A 12021-nucleotide genomic window follows, 5' to 3' on the forward strand; every position below is an offset into this window, starting at 1 on the left:
ATTTGTCATAAAGTGGGTAGTCTCAGAACAGGCGTGTTCCAGAACAAGTGTCCTTTGTGCCGTGGCCAGTGTGTTGCCAAGTGCTTTGTTAACATGAATGGTTCTTTCGAAATTGTTTTCACTCTTATTATTAGATACTCTTTTAAAAGTTTTGCTAGGCAGGCTTTTCAGTAGATGCCCAGGCCCAGCTGTTCCAGCACACCCGGTGTGGCACTGGTTGGATTTGGTGTATATGTTTTCTTGTTTTGATGTTTGAGTCGTGATTAGTGGCATGTTCTTGATATGTGCTTTGTGAGTGACCTTGAGAGCAGGCTGCCAACCTCACAGTCCCCGTGTAATTATGTGAACAATGAGCATAGCAGTCTTCACCTAGGTCATTTTTAGACTAAGTATGCAGCAAGTGTAGATGTCTTTAGACAAGTATGCAGCAAGAAGTAGAGGTTGGACTAGATGACCTTTAAAGGTCTCTTCCAACCCAAACTCTTCTATGATGTCCTTCTGATGTGCAGTGTGCCTCCAAAACGAGAAGGCACATTTTTTTTTCCTTAGACTGTAATAATCTAAAAGTTTCATTTGAGTTTACAAAAACCTTGTATTTTAAAAAGAGAAGGACACAGCTGTTTGTTTGTGGCTTTTGGGCATTAGATATATTTTGATGTAGTGCCGTCTTTACATCTTTCTCCCTATTATGTGTTTCATTGCTGAATGTTGAAATTCTGTAAATAAATACTTCAGTAGCCCACAGGCAATATTCTGAGCTAGCATTGTGTATTTGAAAGACGTTTAAATCAAACTCACTTTTTTCTTAGCCCCAAAGTGCCAAAGATTACATTTCTCAATGTTTGAAGTTATCTAGACTCAAAACTGTGTTACATACACTACAAAACTGAGTTATCTTTCACAAACCTCCTAGTGACAGATGAGACCAGTGTGGAGGGGTTGGTTTTTTGAAATTTATGAAAGTAGCAGATTGAAGTTTTTTCCCTTTCTGGTACTTTTTATCTACAGTTTGAGCAAAATCACCTATTTTAGCATAAATTTTACCTGTGAAAAGTCAGTGTTGTGCGATGCACATTAAGACAAGTCCATGCAGTGGCAAAGTAGATTTACTACATGAAAATCTGCTTTTGGCATGGGAACTTGAAGCTTCTGGAATTTTATTTATTGAAGTCTGGATAATAAACAGCCTGATCCATTCTGTGTGTGGGCAAATCCTTGTCTCTAGGAAGCTGGTAATAAGGATATGTATTTTAAAGTCAGCATGTGCTCTCTCTCCTTCTGTTTTAAGCTCAAATCTGGTTACTTTTTACTCAACACCTTGTATAAAACTGTTTTGTGCTTTGTTGATTTTCAACAAAGATGCCATTATTTTTACTCAGTCCTGTTTGCATTCTTAGCATTTGACAAATAAGCAACTTGAGCAAAACCAAGTATGGAGAAGGATGCCTCTTCTCACCTGTGGAAACTGTCTCCTCAGGGCATTGAAGAACTTGAGGAAAAACTCATGTTCCTCCTCTTGTGTAACAATCTGCATGCTCTCTCGGGTGTAGGCTCCAGAAATATAACCAGAATCTCCAAATCCTTTGAAGGATGATGTGATATAAGCAGTAGCCTGACCCATCAAGGCCCTGCTGGGAGAAGGTTCTATGTTCTGCACCTCCTCCAGGCCATGGGAAATGTGATGGACTGAAGTTGTGAAGACACCAGTTTTTCCAGCAAGCTTGCCGTGAACCAGAGACCTGGAAGTAAAATACTCTGTGGTGCAGGTCTAGCAGGGGTTACTGAGGGCTGGAACGGTGGCTGGGTTAGTAACCCCTGTGAAATGCAACTGATAGTCTTGCTCAAGCTCTAAATATGTGACTGCAGGTCAAAGCTGTCTTACCCAGTCCTTGGCAACCTTAGGAGGAAGATAAGGTTGGACAAATACTTTTACTTCTCTACAGTGACTTTTGACAGTCAATAGTGAGCTCTGTTAGAGTGGTCTGGTAAGTCTTGCGTTGGTGTTGCTTGGGCTGTAGGAAAGGTGGATGATTGTGCTTGGGCTACAAAAGTCTTTGCAAGGGAGAGCAGGGAGGAGAGATGTTTTCAGAACTTCTGTACTGACTTTGGACAGCTGAATGTCTGTAGTCCTATGACTGTGCTCCCTCTAGAGTTCACATCTCTACGCCAGGTCTTGCAGGAGAGCAACTTTATGTCTATCTTTAACAGTTCCTGTAAGGAGGAGTCATGTCCTACTGTGAGCTATCTCAAATCCTCTAGTGCTGATGGAAGTGCTGCTCAGCTTCCTTACGAGAGAGGAGGATGGCAGAAGTGGACATAAATATGAGGTGCTTGAATTAAACTTTTTACTGTGGGAGTACTATAATTCAGACTTGCCTCTTAGACTCAGTTGTGTGCCTGATATTCTTGCCTGGTAGTCATAAATTATTTATGCTCTGCAGCACCTGGGGCAGGTGAAATCACAGCAGGAGATTTGTGTCTGACATTTGATGGAGTCAATTACTTGTCTGTCCTAAAATGTTGCAGTGCTTTTTGGTGTCCTCTCAGGGAACTGTATGAAATAAAAATTTATGGCATGTGTGTTAGGGAGTAAACAGTTGAAATGCTGTTGTACTAACAAGAAACAATGCAGGAGTTCAAAGGACTGAATCCTGTCTGAAAGCCACACTTGAGGAATGGCAGCTCGCATGCCACTAACCTGCAAGTTACATCAATTCCTGTGGCCTTAGGCAAATTTGGCTAACATCTCTTTAATTTCCTTAGATACTGTTGTCATGTGCTTCTATAGCTAAAGCACAGTTTTTAAATACTAATCCACAAAAACTTTGTTCTTTTTGTCTGCTTCATGTCTTTCCCTTGGATAAAAAGTCACGTTACGCAGAGGAATTTTTGGTGATGAGCAAAACAACCCATAGTTGTATAAGTGGTCGTTCTGGACAATGTGCCTTTTCTTTTTCATAACTATTTGTGCTTGAAGATGGCTGTGGATCCATGTAGACTGGAATCACGATGCCAGTTCTTAAATAACTTTTTCATACCTGCCTTGATTTTCAAGTTCAGAGGGTTATTTTGAGTGGGTTAGGTAACCAAGGAGTTTTGTTGTGCTGATGTTTTTCCCTTGCATTGGCTGTGCCTTAGGTAAAATCAGCTCACCCTGCCTGTCATTCCTTGGTCAATACAAGTAACTCCTCACCTCTTTCCTGCACTTGAGGCTTTCAGGTCAGTGTTCCTTCTGGCCACTCTTCCTGGGTTATGGACAAAAAGCAAGGGCAACAAATATGATCTAGAAAAGATGGAGAGAAGGGGAGAATGGCAGCCAGAGAAGTTACTGAATAGGTGTATCTGTTACTGAATTCACAGTGGCCCTGTTTTGAATGATAAATCCCAACCCAATCAACTTCATTTTGATTGCATTTCTAATGAGGTAGCTGTTCCATCTTGGAGGACTAGAAAGGCTGCAGAAAGCAAGAGGGCAAAACTCCTCATGCAAAGCTCTTAAAGGGCATGGAGATCCTTAGGGGGAAAACTGTTGATGCTCTTCTCTTTGAATGGTGCATGTGAGAAAGTGTCTTTGAGAATGAGTTAAACTGGTGTCTTGCAGGTTGTTAGGATTGCTCTGAGGTAGTTTAGGAGAATTCTTCCTGACATTGCAATGAAGCCGATGATCAATATTTTAATGAAATAATTGAAGTTTTTTTATAGTCTTTATGATTTTTCATCTTAATGGGTCAAGCTGTGATGAATGACTTGCAGAACTTTGAACCTGGATAAGAAAAATTCAGGAGAAGAAATCACTCTTAACGCAAGAGGCACTAATTGATTATCCTTCTTATATGTCATCTTTTTATTCAAAGTCCTAGAAAACAATTTGTTGCTACTGCTGTTGTTTTTCTTTATCCTTGAAAGTGATAGGTGGAAGCAGCTTTGAAGCCCTGGACCAGCATGTTGAACAGGGTTATTGCTGTGACAGTGGAGCAAGCTGAAGCCTGTAACCCTTGCAAAACACTTTAGTGGATGTGGTTTTGTATCGTTTTTCTTTGGGTAGCATTAATTGTTCAATGACACAGAATTTTAACCTTTCTTAAAAATCCCATGACATTTAGCTCTCTACGCAACAAAAAGTTGTATTGAACTGAGAAAACTGACCAAAAAGTATTTTATTTGTAATCATAAACTGTAAGTCCTAAGGCAATTTACTTGAAACAAATGGTCTTTTTAATTAAAAAAAAAAAGTGGGGGTGAGGAGGCAAAGTTTTCTTCTCCCTTCGTTGGCTGTCCTCTGTAAATCTCTGCTGTGTCCCTCTGCCCAAGCCTCTCTCTGCTTAAATGAAGCATTAAGTGGTTTGTCTTCACTTTCGCAGGAAGATTCAGTGGTATTTTTGGTGAGAAGAATCTCCTTCTGTGTGGTTTGGGAATGGGAATCTGGTCCTTCCCAGCTCCTAGGGGCCAGAGGAGTGGGGCATCCCCAGAGCTGCTGGCATCGTGTTGGCCTTTTGTCACTTGTGGTGCGTCAACAGAGCATTTGGGGCATCTTCAGCTTTTACAGGCACAGGCATGAGGTCTCCACTGCTTAATTATACCTCCTGGTTCTTTTTTGTCTTCAAATTCTTTGTTCCTGGTGGTTTTTCTGCTTAGCTTGGTTGCCTTTTCTTTACTTCATGTGAATGGTGTAGCAACATGAGTAAACCAGGAGTAGTCTGGGTATCTGCAAAAGTTTTCACAATGAAATTGTATGTTAAACTGTTCAGAAGTTGCAGGAAAGACCATGAGTAAAACAAGCATTCAGAGTTGCATAACTTTTTGTTTTGTGGGTTTGTGTTTTTGTTTGTTTGGTGTGGGTTTTTTTGTTTTGGTTTGGTTTTTTTAGGTTTTTTTGTCATGCTGTTCATGCAAAGCTCATACAAAATTATTCTGTGATCACACTGAAATAGACTTTTTAAATTTCTCCCTGGATGCTAAGAGAGGTTTGAAAGCAGTGGTACTTGGAGATATGAGAAATAATACACTGTGACTTTAAGTAGTGGCTGAGATAACCAATAAGCAGTGTTCCACCTTGAAGAAATACTCTTAACACAAAATAAGCTGGGCTTGGTGCTGGCTTCCTGCAGGTACCCATTTCAAAACAAATCATACCCATGCATGGATAAATTCATAGATATATAAATAACACAGGCCAAATAACTTTGCCTAGTTACCTTTAACCAGAAGTACTGCTAGGTCAAACCTTGATCCTACAGCAATTAATAAACTTCTAACTATGATTGGACTCGTAGAATCTTAGAATACCAGGTCAGAAGGGACCTCAGGATCAGCTGGTCCAACCTTTCTAAGCATGCTATAGTTTATATGAGATGGTTCAGCACCCTGTCAATGATCTTAAGGGTCTTTTCCAACCAAAATTATTCTTAGACTCTCTGAACTTGGAAGTTTTCCTAGAGGATGATTGGTAGTAAAGCTACAGCTAATTACTAATTTTTATTCTGGTATAAATTCCCTGTTATTTTAATCTGTGCAAAACACTTGGCCAAGCCAGGAGACTTTGCTACCCTGTGCCTGCCCAAGAGTGAACTCTTCCATGCCCCTTTACCAAAGGGATTTGGTCAGTGGGAGTGGGGGTGCATTGCTTAGTTGCTGCGCAGCACTGTTCCAAGTTCTTGCCATCATTAGCAAGTTATTAATAAATTAAGTCTGTGTGATTCTCAGCAAGTCTTGACAGGAAGAGCAAGTATCAGAAGTATTGTTTCAGTTGTTTGTGTTGGCTTTGTACAGAGGAACCATTGAGTGCTTTGTGCTTAAGCAGGCAGCTATGCTTTGTGTGGAAATTCCTGAGCCCTGATCACCTTAATGGGAGACATCTTTAGCTTTTTAAATTACAGGAAGTCTGTTGGTCTACTCAGGAACCCTGTCGCTGATGTGTAATTTACTACAAGTATTTTGAAGAGTGTAGTCTGAAGTACACCTAAAATTCCCACTGGTGTGATGTGTGCACTTAAAGCTAGTGAAAGCCATTGATTAACTATTTGATTGATTGACATTACAACCAAGGGCTAGGAAAAATCTCCTCTACATATATGGGTTATTACTGTTGTTTTTGTGATGTGGAAGAAAACAGGCAGCTTCACTGGAACTGCTTTTCCCCCTCCTTGGAGACATGAACTGGACGTATGCACTGGAATTAGGAGTCACGTGTCGAGATTAGAAGGCATCAGAAAGCCTTTTCTCTGCTTGAGATAGCGTTGCTCTCCAGGATACTCCAAAGAGTGAGGGAGGGATGAGTGCTGAGTGGTAATCAGCATGGCTCCATCCAAAACTTTTCCAGCCCAGCTCAGCCTTGTTGAGCCTAAGATGGGTTACATATGGGTGCAGTCAAACTGGTTTCTTTATACTTCTTTTCTTGGTGCTTCAGCTCAAGAAAAGCAGCTCAGTGCCAGCATGGCAAGAATGGATGGAGCTGGAACTTCTGTCCTGCAAGACCTGTAGAGCAGGAGCAGCTGACAGTTGGCTCTGTGTGTGGAGCCAGCCATGGAGATTAGTGGAGATGCTGCTGAGCTGGCACTGGAGGCTATTCTAGCATGAAACCAGACCAGCTTGGCTATCCTTGAGCTGTAGTTTCTTGTAGCCAATTTTTTCTGTTACTAGGTTGTGATAAATTTAGCTGCTTTTGCCATCTTGTCTTAAATAATTGTCGAAGTTCTTCAACTCATACTGCCATTACTTCTTGCTGCCAATACCAAAACACCCCAAAAAAACATGTTCTACTCAGTTTAGTGACGTTACAGCAAAACTTGGGTTGAGATTCCTGGACATAGATGGTGGGAGATCCAGAGGATTCAGTTTTAAGTGGTTCTATTTTTCTTGCATGCCCCATTCAGACACATTTCTTAGGGAGCATATCCAAAGCAATAAATTGTTGTCTTGCACTTTGTGTCTCATGACTGTGGAAGAACAACAAGAGCTATTCTTCACCCCAAAGGCAAGAGGGGGCTGAGGACCAAAATTAGATCTTAATTAAGGCGAAGCTTTTATTCATGGTTTCAAATTCAGAGTGGTGGAATTCTGTTTTAGGGTCTGTTTTGCAGCTGCCACTGACTTGAAGCCCAGACACCTGACAGCAAATAAGTTTCCTCAGAGTCACTTGTTGCCCATGTGTAGCAAGAGTTGACTCTACATGAAAATGTGGTATAGTGGGTAACTCTGCTCGGAATACTCCCAGAAGGATATACCCATTTCTGTGAGCCAGAATGACTGTGGTGTCAGCAATTAAACGGATCAGATTATAATTTGCCTTTGCAGTCATGCTGTGCACAAATAGGTGGTTGTGTTTATCTCACTGTTACAGTCACTGTAAGAGTGGGAAGAGGAAGAAAGATATACCTCCCCACTCCCCAAAAAAAGGAGAAGAGAAAAAATCAAGAGATCGGCTTCAGAACTGCAGCTGAAATCTGTTGCCCTGGACCAGAGAGAATACACTTCTCAGCAAGATTAAAATTCTCAGAGAATAGTTACACTGCTGTGTTAAGTAGAAATCTGCAACTGCTTGTCTTCCCTGGGCAGCACAGCCTATGAAAAAAAATAATTAAAAATATGGAATAGCAAAATAAGACAGTCTATTTAAATGCAGAATACTAAAATGTTGGGTAAAGTATGTTCTTGTTAAATAAATACGTGTTTTGCTGACAAAAGTCCTGTGTCAATTAGGCAGTGTGTATTTCAAACAGTGGAGTTGGTATTAGAATCTAGTGCAGATAATATTTGATGATTGAAAGTGAGGATGTGAATCTTGGGATTGTGCTCGTCCCTCTCCTGGGAGCATGGGGGTGGGTAGGAGATGGGTGGGAGAGGAGAGGTTTTGATCCATCCTATTGCCACGGCAGGGTTGAGGGAGAACAGCCGTGGGGTCTGATGCCTGGGGAGGAAGAGAAATGTGCAAATTATGGCAGACAGGAAGGGCTTGTTTTGAAAATAACATATTCAAAGATAAGTGTTATGAAAATAACTCATTTACTGATAACTTTATCTACTTAGAAGATGAAGATTTAAGTGAAAAATAGACTTATCTGGACAGTGTAAACCTTGCCAGGAACATTGATAACACAGTTTGGGATTGGGAAAGCAAGTGCCGTGCTTATCACAGCAGAGTTCTGTATTATGTTGCCCTGTGATTTAGTGCAACAGATCAGATTAAGCTTTCCAGAAATGCTGTCTCAAGTGTGCTTCCCTGCATAGCAGAAACCTTGGAAAATAATGCAAGCTGAGCAGCTTTTAATGCCTGTGCTTGAGGACAAACTTTTGTCATCATGTTGAATAGAAGGAGCAAGTAAGTTCTGGAAGGTGTAGAGACACTGTGCAAGTGTGTTTGGGACATGCTTTAGCCCATTGTCAGCCATTCTTGAACTGGAAAGCCTCTTCCATTTGTAGGCTGGGGCAGAGTTAATGGGCTCTGAAGCACCAGGGAGGCTGAGGACATAGAACTTTTTCAAATCCTCCATGTTCAGCTGCAGGTCCTGGGTGGGTTGGTAACTGCATGGGCCGGGTGACGGAAGGTGAAGACAGGACTGTGTAGCCACATGGATTTATCCAGTGCACCCCACTGCCAGGGCATGTGCGTTAGGCTCCTAGGGAGTTTGTTCACTTATTTCTTATTCTGTACTTAAAAAATGTTAACCTTACTGCTTAAAGAAAAATACCATTGTCTGTTAGTACGACTGGAACGAAAGATGAATAGCAAATTAGCCTTGAGCGAACTGTCAATCTGACTTTGATAGCTCATCACTTAAAAAGGTCCTTTTATGTTGATGAAAAAGGATGACGTCAAAGCCAGGGAAGAAAAAATAAAACCAATATTTAGGGCTAAACTTGCATAGCTCCCAAGAAGAGCCCCTGTGTGAACTGTTTGTTTCTCTACATGCGTGGCTAATAGGCGTAGGTTACTATAAGTCTGAGCAGTGGCATTCAAGTTCCTTCTGGTTTGGGGCAGCTTGTTTATGGTGCTTCCATATGTGAATCCCTCAAACTGGAGCAGCATAGAGCAAAGGACTTTGCAGTCACATCTCTCCCAACCTATAAGTAGTATGCTGGAAATGCTTGAATATAATCATTATCAGGTGAGTTTTTACTGCAGATTTATTTTAAAACCGGGTGCTAAGAAGGCTTACAGATTCAGGAAATATTTTTCCTCTAGTAATATGTTTTATATAATTTCTTCCACAAAATAACAGGGGGACACATACATGGTCACTTGTAACTGCAAAAGACACTTTAATGAATCTGTTTTAAAACAAAAAACTTCTCAGAGTATTGTATTTTTGTTCGCTTTCTACCTTCCGATAAAACGCTCACGGTCAACAAGAGGTGACAAAGAATTTCCAGGATATGGTGAAAATTTTGCATGGAAAAAGTTGCCTTTCTTCTCTTGCTCATTTATGGTACGGGAGAATAGTTCAGGATGAGGTTTTTCATATTTTGTATGTAAAAATTTCCAAGTACTGAGAAGCTTATCTTAAATACAAAAATAGCTGTTGCTGAGGACAGTGATTGATCTGAACCAAAACACTTCATTTTTTGCATCTTATTTGCATAATGTGTTTATAAGCAGGTTGTCTTATTTGTATATCATTTAGGCCTTATGTCTGAGATAGAAATAATTTGTAGGCAGAAAAACAATGTATATTTTTTAAAGCAATCTGTTGTTTTAAAATAAACCAACAAAACCTAAAAAAAAAATAACAAACCTTTTGCTCTCTCTGTTACCTGCCATTGATTAAAGGTCAGCCATCTGTACTAGTTGCTTTTCATCAGTAGCTACTAGCAAGTAAAATGAGTCCTTCAGTGCAACTTGTTTCTCTGTGTTTTAGTGAGAACTAAATGTCACGTAGCTGAAGGTCTGAACGGAGAACAGTCTGTTCTGGAGTATCTGTATCAACTGGAAAACATGAGCATTGGTCTCAAGTGAGAAATCTCATGTTGTAGAAAAACAAATGGGACTTCTTGGTTTACTGTTGAAGTGTCAGTTGTTGAAACATTGGAACACTTGCTCAGGGACTGATTTCTTGCCACTGAGGGGGATATTGGTGAAGTGCCGTTGAGTTCCTTGGAGCTGCACGGGTTTGTACTTTGTGCTAAGCTGGTACATTTGTCACACAAGTATCGCTGAAGTCGGTAGCGCCTCTAATGATGATGTAAAACAAAGCACTTTTCAAATTGTGTCGTGCAGGTGCAGACTCACCTTGAGAATCCAACCAAGTACCATATCCAGCAAGCCCAGCGGCAGCAGGTAAAGCAGTACCTCTCTACCACTCTAGCAAACAAACATGCCAACCAAGCCCTGAGCTTGCCATGTCCAAACCAGCCCGGTGACCATGTCATGCCGCCCGGAACTGGAAGCAGCGCTCCCAACAGCCCGATGGCCATGCTTACCCTTAACTCCAACTGTGAGAAAGAGGTAATACACTCCCCCTGAGCGTATTCTTCAGGAACATGGAATTGCAGTCTGCTTGATTTCTGTGTTTGCTCATTTTTAAGATGTTCATTTCTTTTCTTCTCAGAACTCTTCACTTTGAAAATGCAACTACGACCTCTTTGTCTGCCTGGTTCTATGTATATTTGCATAGAACATTTTGGCCAAAAAAAAAGTGTCCCTCTAATTTCCTCTTTTTTGAACTATTTTAGCTAGTTTATGCTTATTAAAACTACTTTTTTTTTTTTCTCTCCTTTGATTGATGCATGCTGTGAATAGTTGACCTTTGCAGAATACAAAGCAGTTTTGTAAGCTGTAACTTTCTGGAATAATGTTATTTATGGCTCATTTGTGTAAAAAGAGCAAAGAGCATAGCAAGAATAACTGCAAAACAAAGGGTTTTGAGACCTTTTAGGTATTTTTACAGTAAAATTTGAACAAGGCTTTTGCTTAGCTGGAGGGCCAGGTTGTCCCAGTTAGTTTACCTTAAAATGTAACTGGTTGCTGTTTCACAATGAGCTCAGTGCTGCAAATATAAGACTTCACCAGCCTATGCCTAGAAGTCCTCAACCTTGTCTTAATCATTGCTGGTCAGAACTTGGTTGATGTTACTTGTGTGCTCAGGTGCTGAAGGAAGATGTTTTGAAAGATGTTAACATCTGTAAGAATAATGTCAATACTTTGATAACATAACAACTGGTGTAGGATTGCAGAGCTCCTCATGTCGCCTCATCCTGCCCCTGAGGCCTTTGTGCCAGATTTCTAATACAGTTGCACTCTGTGGGGAAAATGTTATACAATTTGAGAAACATTTATTACAAAATGTATTTTGCACATGCAAAGGAAATTACTTGTGCTCCATAGCTTCAGAAGAAATAAATACCAAATTGTTTCATCCTGTGGTCTCAGTTGTACCCAAATCTTTTTTTTTTTTTTCCTCAAGATATTTACAGCTTCACTTTGCTGTGTCATCAGGCACATGTGTGCATGACACTGTTTTAATAGTGCTCTTTTTGGGACTGAGACTGTGCCATGAACTCAGATCCATGCTTTGCTTTTTCTTTTTTTTTTTTTTATTTCTTTTTTTTTTTTTTTACGTTTTTTTTGTGCAGGGATTTTATAAATTTGAAGAGCAAAACAGGGCTGAGAGTGAGTGCCCGGCTCTGAATACACACTCACGAGCATCATGCATGCAGGTACTGGATAATACAGGAGCTGGAGCACAGGTCCCCTTTCTGATGAGCATGTTTCTTTGAAGTTACATGGAAGAGTCAACATGCCCTCCAATGTCTTTAAGAGATTGAGTTTAGGATGTGTTTAAGGAACAAAACAATGTTAATTTACATCAATGTCAAAAATGCATTAAGACATCCAAGAAGGGATGTGCTTTTCTAGCACTGTAACAGTGTAGCAGAAGCGCTATCAACCAGGAAGAGGTCTCTTAAGAAAAACTTTCCTAATGCAGTGTGTGTTCTTGTCCTGATAGTTTCTAATGCCACGTTTCTATGCAGATCACACTTGAATTTAAAAAGAATGCTATGAGGAGGCTTTAATCCACCCATGGT

At 40.5% G+C, this 12021-nt stretch overlaps 1 protein-coding gene across 5 annotated transcripts in view; it reads left to right on the plus strand.

The window, feature by feature from the left end:
- The window catches only part of MITF (melanocyte inducing transcription factor), a 102923-nt gene that overhangs the window by 72439 nt on the left and 18463 nt on the right, over positions 1–12021 (plus strand). For 4 of the 5 annotated variants that reach the window (XM_051627452.1, XM_051627457.1, XM_051627454.1 and 1 more), the window contains exons 3-4: positions 10214–10441; positions 11569–11652. In XM_051627452.1, the coding sequence (XP_051483412.1) occupies positions 10214–10441; positions 11569–11652 (312 nt within the window). The remainder of the gene's footprint in view (positions 1–10213; positions 10442–11568; positions 11653–12021) is intronic. The other variant, XM_051627453.1, reaches the window with a different exon arrangement.

Source organism: Apus apus, chromosome 9 (genome assembly GCF_020740795.1).
Source record: "Apus apus isolate bApuApu2 chromosome 9, bApuApu2.pri.cur, whole genome shotgun sequence".
In the NCBI taxonomy this organism is placed as follows: domain Eukaryota; kingdom Metazoa; phylum Chordata; class Aves; order Apodiformes; family Apodidae; genus Apus; species Apus apus.